The following is a 12,676-nucleotide window of genomic DNA, read 5'->3' as shown; positions in this document are numbered from 1 at the left end:
TATAATCCCAAACTCTTTCTCTCTGAAAAAAAGATTAATTTGTGTACTTTGTTTGGATATCTGTTTAGTTTCTTAATTTAACATCTTTTCCTGCTTTCCGTTTCCTTTGTATTTCATTTCCCTTTTTTCTCTCAGTCATGCTGCTGATGTGATGGAGACATCAGGATGGAAATCCATGGTGATCTCTCACCCACACCTGGTTGCAGAGGCCTATCATTCTCTGGCCTCGGCCCAGTGTCCCTTCCTGGGTCCCCCAAGAAAACGGCTGAAACAGTCCTAGTGGTCTGGAGCGATTCTCCCGACCTAACCCTGCTGCTTCCTCCCGTACCAGCAGCCTCACTGCTCCTTTCTCCCAATCCTACTTTTGTACCTATAGCATCCCAAGATGCCCACAACTGACGCCTAGGGCTTGGGTACAGATATAGCTAGGGCAGCTATACAGCTGGGCAGCACAGAGAATTATTGGACTAATGCTATAGATGAGGTACTACACATCACTGTAAGATGAACTGAGTGAATACCATAAGACCTGGACCTGGATATTTAAGGATTGCAAGCCCAAAGCCTTGCTTATTCCATATCCATCATCAATGATATTGGAAGGCTACAACTCTATTCTGCCTGTCAGGCACGTAAAGAACTGATCTCCTGTCTGAAAGTGAAAAGTCAATGCTGAGTCCCTGAAAATATTTGTCTGTGACGTCTTGTCTTGTACAGTGTTGTAACCCAAACTGTTCTTGTGAAGAGACAAGTGAAGAGGATCAACCAACAGGAAAGTGTAAGACTGTTGTTCCCATTATTGGAGACCTTAATGGTGTTCAGTGTATTGTTTTTCTAAGGCTTGAACAATTGTCTTGATATGTTTTTTCCATGAAAGAATACAAATGTAAACTGTTTAACTGTTAAAATCAGGCAGGCACGTTGAGATGTTTAGCTCAGATTTTGACTAATTTCCGACTGGTGACAGACTTCTGCCAGATTGTTGTCATTTAGCAAGTAGCGTGAGGCGCAGTCGCTCTGTTTGAATAATAACATCGATAACAGTACGGCTCTTGGATGACTGAGGACATGACAGTAATTTTACAAGAGTCCGATCAAAGTATTCACTGTAATCTATAGTGGGCATGTTTTAGTGGGCAATATTTTAATATCTAGTGGGCAGTGTTTTAATATAATTGGCATAGTATTTGTTGTCTTGTGACATTAACTGTGCTTCAAAGCTGACAGACCATACAGCCATAGAGTATTTGCTCTTTTTATGTTTTCTTCTTATTTTTCATTCATTGTAGAATTGCACAAAATAATGCTTTTTTGCCTTTTTTTTTAAACACAGTTTTGCAGTCTTATTATTTAGTTTTCTTATTCGTTTCGACTGTATTGGAAATGTCACTTGAGAAAATTGGCTGCTTATTTTTACACTCCTGCTGGTGGTCAGTTGATCCATACGATCCAGAAGCATAAATGAAATGTAGGAAAGGCCGATTAAAGAAAGCGCTGCCAGCTGACACAACAGAGAAGGTATCTGCCAGTTTCAAAACATGACATGTTTTACATTAACCTGTTGACCTCAGGCAAGAGATACACTTGCTTTTTAACCATGCAGTAATGTAAACATCCGCTTGCAGTGATAATATAACATTTTATGTGCTTGACTCCCTACTACTCGTGTTAGTGGAGGATTCCACCAGAGGGCTTCCATATTTGCATGACCTAAAACAGTAAATATCAGGGCAGCCCATTTCTTTTAAGAACTTTATTCTCAGTGGGACTTCAATTGGTAAAGCTCAACATCTCCATTTTGTTTTACCCCTGCTCCCTTGTCACAGGGGTCGCCACAGCGAGTGGCTTTGACAGTTTGATCGTGCTTGATGTTTTTCCTCATGCAACCACAATGGGAATTTGTCTCTCTGGCTAGAATTGAACCAGCGACCTTTTGCTTGGCAAGCAAACCACTAAACTATGGAGCCACCTCCATCCAGAGCTCAAAACGATCAGAGTTGTTTGTTCCTATGTCTAATTTACATATACCTAAGATGACACTGATAATGAAGCGTAGCTGTCCCTGTGCAGAGGCAACAGCACATCATAGAGATGCCAGCATGCCTATACAGACTCTTGTACTTACCGTTGGTGTGCTTCTTGAATCTTCTTGAAATGCATATTTTTATTTTTTGATGACATTCACAACTGAAGCTCCAAACACTCACCATCATGCATATAGTTAAAATCAAGTATATCTCATGCCTTAATGTGTTCCCTTGACTTGTTCACCGTTTTGCCCTTTAAAACTGTAAAATACATATATTTTTGAATTTTTTTCCCAGCATGTTGGTGTCTTTTTTTCTAATACTTCATATTTTTTCTTTCTAATTATGCAGTTTGACCACATATACAGGTCACTGGCTAATTAATGCACAGCTTCTTTCAGCTTGGTGCTAGGTAACTGTGTTTCAGTGTCACATTTTAGTTTCAAGTGTAATCCTGCTGTGATCAGCGTTCAATCTCCTGTGCAGATGTTGTCGACCCTAACAGATCACATGGGTCTCATACCAAGTTGTGTAGCATGCAGACTTAGCTCTCAGGCTTCTTTGACTGGGTCTCTTGCTTAGAGAACAGATAGGTTGTAATCACTTCAGAGACAGACCTTTGTCTCGGACTGTATTTTAACAGGGATTTCTTTGTGTTGACCAAAGTAGAGGCCCTCAGAGCTTTAGGGAAGCTCTTCCCTGAGCCCTTTAAATCACTCCTCATCAAACAGTCAGCCGTGGCCACCGGTCTTTGGGGATAATCTGGCATTGTGCTGGCGCTCATCAAACACACAAATGGCCATTATTTGTGATACAGACAGTATACAGGGGCTTAATGTTTGGGCACATGGGAGTAGAACTGATTCAACTACATACATCAGATATCAAGTTATGATGCAAGTTTATGTAACCGTTTTATGAGTCGTGGTGAACAAATTTTAGCCTTTATTTGAGTGTAGTGTTTGTGCGAGTAGAAAAATGAGAAGAGAGTTGTAAGGAGACCATCCACGCATGAACCTTCGGTGGTTCTAATTGTGTTGAGTCATTCTCTAAAGAAATATTAATTTAGCAATAATTTCAAACTGGACAGTTTTATATTAGCAGGCCTTTTATTACACATCATCTGTGCAAACCAGCATTGAGAAGAAGAGCTGGACAAATACATGCATAAAATTATGATCTTTTTAATAACTAGTGAACAAAAGTCATCTCTGTGTGTGTAAAAGCACTTCCACATAGGGCTGTTCGATATAACGATATATATCGGATGACGATATAAAAACATCTATCGTTTCCTATTACGCTATCGTTTGTTTCGTGGTGTCGCAAAATAAACTGTTTACGGCAATATTTTTTTCATCGTTTTGATGGTCACTGTAGTGGCTATATTAATTTCTTAACGTTCTCTCTTTCTCTTATATTTAATATAACCACACTACGGGCGGACAAGCGCCTGTTTTTACGTGTTGTCGTTAGCAACAATGACGGTAAAACCATCGCGTGGCTCCGCTGTCCGCTCGTTTGTTTTCCACGTAAACCTTTCACAATAAAGCTCAAGATCCTGTTGAGACTTTTCAAAATAAACCGAATCACGTGAAAGAGTATGCAGAGAGTTTACGGATGAGAAGCAAAAAAGAGCCGTCAGGTGCTAAAAAATAAACCTTAGACTCAAACTTTGAAAGAAAATGGTGGCCGTTACAACTTATGTCTAAGATGCGTGAAACTGTATAGTTTCATGCATCGGTTAAAACACTCGACTCCAGGTCCATGACGCCCAGCTGGAAAACTTCACGCAAGTCGAGTTGCCCGAGATTCACAGAATTTACAGAAAATATTACATTTTTGTGATTTATATCGTTGTCAGGACGATAAATGTCTTATATTGGGATATGAGATTTTGGTCATATCGCACAGCCCTACTTCCACAAAGTAATTTATACAACTTGGTCATTCAGATGCCTTTTTCAGTTAACATAGACTCAATTCATTGGTGTTTGTTTTTTTATTTTTCTGAATTTGCATATTGTATTTAACCAGTCACTTTGTGCTTTGTGTGATTTCTCAAGTTGTGTGATTTCTCAACAAAGACAGTTTTAAAAGTTTTTGTTAAGGCAAAAAGGATATATTCTTTATATTAATATATATTACAACATTTGCGAATGCAGATATATTTTTGGGACTAAAATAATAGTGTTCACAAACATCTGTACTGCCCATGGATCTGAAGTCGTCATGAGGCACACCTCCTAAAGGTGCTGAGAGAAACGGCGCTAAGATCCTCTGGGACTGCAGCATCCAGACTGACAAACAGCTGCTGGCTAACCAACCGGATATAGTGGTGGTAACTCTGAGCAGAAGAGGGCAGTTGTGATAGATGTGGCAATCCCAGGTGATAGTAACATCCAAAAGGAAGGAAGGAGATGAAGAATCACCAGATGCTGAACAAAGAGCTCGAACAGATACGTAACGTCCAGTGTTCCCGGGGGCAATGGGATTAGTGACCGAAAAACCGAATGAATGGCACCAGCAAATTCCAGGAATAATATCTGAAATTTCTGTTTTTAAGGAAATGCTGATAACAAGAGTCTGCAAAACTCTCAGATTCAAGGTTCTGAAGTCTGAGAAATAAAATAAATATTCCTATAAAATTTCTGATCTGAGTAATATCAATCTATGCTTTTTAACCAGCCCATTTATATTCCTTGGAGAACATGCCTTTTGTTTGAATGCCACCTTAAACCTCAGACCTGGCAGTATGTGCAGTGTATGTGTATAGCACCATAGAATTAAACTGCGTGCCAAAAGGGGAAAACAAGACTTGATGGTTTACACTTTATATTGCCTGATAACCCTCAGAATAAGCTGTCCAGCCAATATTTCAGAGTTTGAGAATTTTGCTGCAAAGGTCACGGTGTGTGCGCATGTGTGTCGGACTGAGAGTGTGCGAACATGGCAGACATATGGTTCTCTCTGAGTGGGCGTGCATGTCAGCACTTTGCTTTTTTGGGGAATGTCCCTGAGATAGGAAAAGCCTTTGTTAACTGGAGTCGAGCCTGTCAGTGTGACCTTCTTCATGTGAGCTGGAGTTTGAGGCGCCGGGGTGTGATTTCTTTTTAGCTTTGATAGTCAGCTTGGGTAGCAGCTTGCAGCCAACCTTCGGTGTCTTTGTAAATGTGTGTGTGTGTGTGTGTGTGCACCTCCATTGGCCTCAGATGAGACAGTCAGGGGGCATGATGCATGTGGAGAGGTGTACTCAGTTGTTATGCATGCTGTATAAGTCTGTGCCCCCCCCTTCCTTCACTTCCCCATCATTCACTCCTTTTATAGGAGAAAGGAGAGCAAGGCGTGGCAGGTCAGTGCTGTGAAAGCCTGTAACAAGCTCTGCATCTGTGTCACCCCACCATCAATAAAGAGAAGGAAGATCAAGGCTGAGATTGATGCCTGCTGGTCTGCACTGGACTGAAGGAGGGGAAGGAGGATGGATAGCAGTGAGGAGATAGCAAAGTAAAGTGTCGAGTAGAGGGTGAGACCTTGTTGGGCTTTTCAGTTTAAGGGCCTAGAATTCAAACCTCAGCTATTTATCAGTGCCTTTTGACTTTATACACACATGGCAGCAGTTTAAAATAGGATGTTCAACTGACTTTTATTAAAACAATGCCTTATTTAAATTTGGTCAGTCTTCCTCCTTCTACATTATCTCCTTGAGTAGCTCTGCAGTTTCCAGTGTGGTTGCCTTTGTTTGACTGCTCCTAAATTCTCTCATGACCACTTTCACTTGCATCAGTAGGTTTCCTCCACTGTATTGAAATCACACACATTCAACTTCAATTTCATTTTGGGGAAGAGGACAAAGTCGCCGAGAACCAAGTCTATGACTAGAGCTAAATATATGCATTTTCAATTAACTGTGTGCTGTGCACTATGGCACGCTTCATGGTTCAGGTTATTTGCACTGAATTTTAAAGTCTTCATTGACAGTCTCACCCTAGGGGAAGAATTTATGCTACACATCCATCCATCTATCTGTCTCTTTTCCTTAATTCAAAGCAGGGTATTACAGCTACGTTTCCAGGTTCCTCCTGGGGGATCCTGAGGCATTCCTGGGTCAGAGGAACAGTGCAATCCCTCAAGTAAGTTCTGAGCCTACCCTGGGGTGTTCTCCCAGCTGGACATGCCAGGAAAGCCTTAAAAAGAAAAGACCCAAGAAGCATCCTAATCAGATTCCCTAACCACCTGAGCTTGGCTCAGCTGGCTGTGTTTGACTCAAAGTACCAGCAGCTCTACTGCCTACTTGTTTTGGATGTCGAAGCTCCTCGCCCTATCGCTACAGCTGAAATCTGGTGCCCCAGATGGAATTCCTTTCAGGAGGCCACCCGAGACTGCGGGAAGTCTGACTGCTCTGAGCTGCTGCATGGTGCATAAGCACACACAACAGGCAGATCCTTCCCTGATGCTAGTGTTTGGAAAAAGTCTGTCCACAATCACAGACAGACGCACAAACACTTGACCAAGAGCTTAAAACTGCATGATAGCGCATGATTACCCAAACACATTTTACTGCGATTACATACGCAGAGTCACAAAATTAAAAAAACAATGACAGCTGTACTATTGCATTGTAAATATCAGGTTGTATATGCAGCTATTAAAGTATGAGTAATATTTATATAATGGAAAATATGACTATTTATCTTCTGTAAAAAAGACCTGTTGAGTATCTGAGCAGCTCTCAATGATTTGGTAATAATTAATATTTATTATAAATAGCTTATTAAAAGTGTAAATATCATTCACTCACTCACTCACTATTTCTTTTATAGTAAGTCAGTACTCAGAATTTTTAAGTCCCTTTATAAAATGTAGACAAAACAACACTACCTATAAATAGCAATGTCATTATTTAACATATTATGACCTCTGCAAGGGGATATTTGACCATATATTCCTCATGATATCCCAAGTAATCCACACTGATAGTATCATCTGTGACAGGCGAGGGGAGCTCAGGCCTTGGGGCAGAGAAATGGAAGGATGAAGTGACAGGGGTAATGGATGTACAGAGGGATGAAGAGTGATCGGGTGTCATACAGGTGGGATAGGGCCAGACAGATAGCGAATGAAGGAGAGATGGAGGATGGATGGCCAAAGCACCTCAGACATTGACAGCGTTGAGAGATTTGTCTTCTTTGCACGCCATTTGTCTTGGTTCTTCTTTTCAACCATGTCTTAGCAAGTTAAATTTCATAAAGCTCTGATGATGCAATGCAGCAGTGCAGTTTTGCATAATGTAACTAGTTGCCATTTTCGGTGAATCCTCTGCTCTGAAAGTTGTCTTCAGGATTACAGGAAGGACACAAACAAATAAACTGCAATCCATAATGAACTGTTTGCTCATAACACCGGATGTAGAAATTAGAGTAAAATAAGAAGTAGACAAGGGAGTTTAGTCACATGCGGACACAATTACACACATATATATGAGCTGCTAATTGCTTTGTGTGCTCCAATCTGTCGTGTGAATGTGTCGGTGCAATATTGCATTGCTGTGGGTGTTTGCCCGGCTCATAACCGCAGACCAATGTGGCGGAGACAAGCTCATATATTAAGATAACCCTGAAACAGAATGGAATTGTATTTCCCTGGCGGTTCAAACGACTTCTGTGGTTGTAAACTGATAGTGGATGAGATTTGGCTTTAATGAAGCAAGACTTATTGTGCACAGTGCAACAGAGGAAGGTGCATGGGTGTATACGTTTCATTATCCAAGGGTGTGTTTGAATGCGCATGTGTGTGTGTGTGTGTGTGTGTATGCATTCATTTTTTTCCTTAACAAGGAGCGCTGTCATCTATAGCTGCATGTTTGCTCGTGCTCTCATGGCAAATGTTATTGTATCGCCATTTTTCTTGCTTTGAGGTTAGAGTGTGTGTCTGAGGGCTGTGATTTATTTTACGTGAAATAATCAAGTGCAAGGTTTTTATTTTGTGCTTGTCCCTGGTGTAATCTTTTTCAAGGTTGCGTGCGTGTGTGTGTGAAAGTGTGTGTGTGTGTGTGTGTCCCCTTCATCTGTTCATTAGAATCTCCCCTACTGGCCTGGCTCTAATGAGACCTGTGGAGCCAAAAGTGATGGAGACTTTGAGAGGGAGAGATTTAAGCTGAATGGTATGAAAGAAAAAAGGTGCAAAACTCTTAGGTTAATAAGCGATGCATTTTTTACACTTTTTGTCAACCTGATCTTTGCTGTCAGAAGCCTTAAATTTACTCAGATCTATTTCTAATCAGGGGTTTCAAACCAGTTTAAACCCACCATGTTTTCAAGAGAGCTAAAATCTTGCTGGTAAGTGGGCTAACATTCTTCCTCCTAAATTCTACTCTGCAGCTACGTCGTCTACTTTGGCCATAACTGAAATTCCACCCAGAATTATCAGCTCAATACGTAAGTAGCATGGACAATGTTTTGCTACCCATCTTCCTCTGGACTTTTAATCCTGTAAAAATAGGCTGAGGATGAACAGCATAATGGAAGAAGAGATGAGTGAAAATAAAAGAGGGTGTGAGAAGAGTAATGAATTAATGTTTCACAGGAACCATTTGGTTTTTACACAGTGAATACAAAGAATAGAGTGGAAAAATTACAGATCTACAGTACCACAGTGATGTGATCATAAGCCAATGTTCTGGAGAAATGGAATACTAGATAAAGACACCCCCCAAAAAACAAAACAAATAAAAAAAACAAGCTTATCCAACATGAATACCATTATCAAATGTTACAGCAGTCCATCAAATATTGAGATATAAGATCGAGAAGTTTTTAAGGCAGTGAGCTGGTCATTTCATATTCATTTCTCACTTCCACTTTAGTAACTAAGCAGGTTTTTATGTTTTTTAATGTAAAGTTTTACTGTTAAAAAAATACAAACTATACATAAAGTTTATGTATAAAGTTTGTAGTGGTAGGATTTCTTTTGGAGGGCAGTTGTTTTAGATTGCTTTGGGTGTAACTCACAACGTGGAAAACGCACATAAAACAAATGTGTAGGAAATGGATGCAGCCTTTGCTCAGATAAATCCTTACAATGGCAGACTCCGGAATTGCTTTGCTCAAAATAAAATGAAAATTGTATCTGAGTTAAAGCAGTTGTTTTAAGGTAAAAATATGGGGAAGAAAAATCAAACGGTGTGGTTACAGAGTATAAACCTTTTGAATGTGAGGAAAAGTGAGCACATAACTAGAGGGAGAGGAGAGAGATGCTGAAGGACATCACAGAAAAAGGGAAAACGGGGTTGTCTTATGAGCACTGGTCCATTTGTTACCTGTGCATGGGTAAATGAGAGCCTTCTTCTAGCCTCGTTAAGCATGATGCAGTGCCTCGGCCGTTGGCACGGCGCTGATTAAAATTTACCCTCTAGAGTTTGGAGGAGCGTCTAGCTGAGGCTGCACTCCTGCACTCTTAAAGCAAATGGGCCGAAAGGTCACGGCTCGGCGACCCCCACTGCCATTCCTTATTTATTTAGCTTTTTAGCTTGGATTCTGCTGAGATAGAGGGAGGAGAGAAAATCTTGATTCATTCTCTCATACACTGAATGTATAATACAAGCATCCTCCTCCATCTTTGATTCTGCAATGGCTGTCTCTCTCTTTTTTTCTTTTTTTTAAGTTATTTGATAAGCCGTATTCAAATAGTTTCCACTGATTAATTTTATACTCTGATTTTTTTTCACCCCTAGATCTGAGACCACTACATTTATTAAGTCAGAAATCAGCAACCAAACTCAAATGCAGGAAAACACTCCAGTTTACAGTAAAATGGTGGTTTAAGTTGTCTTTAAGTCTAGACGAACTCCACAGGGTCAGATTTATCCACACCTAAATTTGAAAGTCAATTGCCTCGTATGCCAGTAGCTGAACAAATATTTAAAATTGTACTAATCAATATTTGCTGGCCACATGTCTCAAAGTGAGATCCTTAGCTTTGATCCACACTGGTGCCTCAAATTATCTATGAGATTATTTTTCCTTGGTTTAAAAAAAGGATGAATCCTTACTACTTTAGTTTTCTTTTATTCAAATCTGATTTATGATTTAAAATGAAATGAGACAGACACAGTAGTATTATATCTGTTTGCAGAATAAATCAAATGAATCAAAGCTGTGAAAGGAATTATAGATTGTGAGAAAACCAGTGGAAACCATTAAGAATTATGCAGTTATCTTCAGTGGCTCCTTATTTTTGGGTTGTGACTGCTTCCAGTTGCAGCAGACTGTACCGTTAGCAACCACCAGTTGCTAGGGTAAACTCTGCATTCTCTGACCAGTTGTGAGTGGTTGCTAGAGGTTTGCTAAGGCCCCAGTCAGTGGCTCAGCTCAGTGGCCCCCGGTAACAGCCGGTTGCTAGGAAAAATTATGTATTCCCCAACCCGACTGGCGAGTGGCTGCAAGAGGTTGTTTGCAGTCAGTAGGGTGGAATGCCGAGCAATATATTTATCTGAGTCTTTAATTGAAGATGATTTGATGTTTTTTTTTTTTTTGATTTTTTTTTTTTTGCATCATATACGAATCAAATTGACAACAATGAAATGTTTACGCATGTGTGTGTGTGTTACCAAATTATACACATTTTTCATGTATTACCCAAAAACTCTAAAGCACCTGATTTCATGCCATTTGTGTTCCAGGGTCCAAATGTTCATCCAGCTCACAGGAACACACGAAGGCTAGCTTGCAACTTTAGGGATAAATTGGTGCTGGCTTCTAAAAACTCACATCATCAGTCAGCTACAGAAGACCAGATAAACTCTGCTGGCTCTGAGTAAAGAATAGCTGTTACCAGAAGCAAGTAAAGCTTGGAGACAGCAGACGCACACTTTTAATCTCTCCCCGTGTTTCATCTCTATTCTTCATCTTCTTCTCTGTCTGTTTGGGTTTGTTGTGTAAAACTCTTTGACAGCTACAAACATCACCTGCATAATTACTCTGAACATTTTGGGGGGGATGTTAGGGGGGGGGGGGGGGGGGGGGGGGGGGGGGGGGAGTAAAGAGGAGGTTTTTGTCATTTCTGGATTAGAATTTAGAAATTTGTGTTGTAAAAAAAGCACTTTCAAAAATGGGCTTCTTCATAAAATCACACTTGTCTATTCAGTTGCAGCATGCTGCCTACACGAAATTTTAGCTTTAGAAACAGCGAGTGTCGTTTCTCTCATATTCAGTTGGAAAAATGTTCTCAGTATCAGAAATCCAAACTATTTTATGATTGCATGTTTTAATTGAATTCTTTTAACTTCAGGTACCTTCCTTTGACCTACCTTGTTGACATCTGATTCACTGACTGATATTTTTTCATGTTTTGCCAACCAAAGAGAAGAGAGTTATCTTGCTTTATTCAGCTGAAAATGATGACTAATGTAGATATAGTAGGAAATAGTTTTTTCTTCATTTGAGCAACTGGATTTCCTTTTTTTGTCCTCTGATTGCATTTTTAGAAATATCTTGTGTTCTTCTTTTTACCTCATTTGAGCCTTTGTATTACAACACAAACACACCTAAGCGCACACACACACAAACAGAGGAAAGAAAAGGTCCCATCCATGCAAATAATATGTTTTTGGTGACAGTTTGGGGGGGGGGGGAAATCAAACCTCAGTCATCCCTGTCAGCACTGACTTTAACAAAGGCTGTGGCCTGCTGCTGGTAACATTACTACTCACTTCTTACAACATTGGATTCATGTCTGATATGGGTCCCTTAAAGGGAAGGGCTCGGTTGGTAAGTATTACTCTGCCTTAGATTTTATCTCCTTTCATGAATCAACCCCCCCCCCCCCCCCCCAGCACAGCGCGCTTGCCATGTGGGATCTACACTTGATGCTTCGAAGCATCGACTTCCAGGGGGCACCACTAAACAAGACCAAGGGGAATATTTACTAAGCCTGGAATTTCTGTCAAGAGTGCAAAATATTGTGTTAATGCAATTTTTCATTTAAGTGGGGTATTTATTAAGACTAAAGATGTAAATGAGCCTTGCTACAGTTGATCAGATTTGGATAAACTGCAGCTAAATAAATTATGTGTGGCTGTTTTGATAGATGCTGTGTATGTCTAGAAAGTAATTGCGCACAGAATAAATTGCTTACTGATGAATTTGGAATAGCAGTAAAAACCAAAGGCGCTTCTTGAAATGTATACTTTCAACGAAAAAAGGAAAGATCACCTGTACCCTGTTTAAAGTCCGGCCTCTGTCTCTCCCCCGTATGTATACTAAAATAGTGGAGTTCATTTTTACAATTTAACAGTTTAGCTCGAAAGAAGAGCAGAAAAAAATGGTGAAGAGGGATGCTGCTGTGTGAGGGCTCTACAGCAGTTGTCTGAATAATATGCCAATATCACCATGCTTACATGATCTGAATAGCGATCCGTTCCCTCACCTTTACCTTTTGTTTAGTATGCTAGCAGTGCACTTTGGATATCTGCACAAAACCTCATGACAATCTATCCAATAAAAACCCAGAGATTGCCATCTTTAGAGTTATACCCATAAAACAGCTTTACAAAAAATTGAAAGAATTGAACATTGCACATTTTGTGGGTCCTTTCTCGTTTGCAAGCCGTGACCTGAAGCATCACAGACCAGTTGGCTTGTGAAACATGAGCA

The 12,676-nt window shown here is 40.2% G+C and overlaps 1 protein-coding gene across 2 annotated transcripts in view; it reads left to right on the top strand.

The window, feature by feature from the left end:
- spop (speckle type BTB/POZ protein) overlaps nucleotides 1–2,312 on the top strand; it is a 100,038-nt gene extending 97,726 nt beyond the window's left edge. For both annotated transcript variants that reach the window (XM_063472345.1, XM_063472347.1), the window contains one exon: nucleotides 136–2,312. In XM_063472345.1, the coding sequence (XP_063328415.1) occupies nucleotides 136–280 (145 nt within the window). In that variant the 3' untranslated portion in view covers nucleotides 281–2,312. The remainder of the gene's footprint in view (nucleotides 1–135) is intronic.
- Nucleotides 2,313–12,676: the final 10,364 nt, after the last annotated feature.

The sequence above is a fragment of the Pelmatolapia mariae genome, linkage group LG4 (assembly GCF_036321145.2).
Source record: "Pelmatolapia mariae isolate MD_Pm_ZW linkage group LG4, Pm_UMD_F_2, whole genome shotgun sequence".
NCBI lineage: Eukaryota > Metazoa > Chordata > Actinopteri > Cichliformes > Cichlidae > Pelmatolapia > Pelmatolapia mariae.
This window is presented reverse-complemented; position numbering and strand designations above follow the sequence as displayed.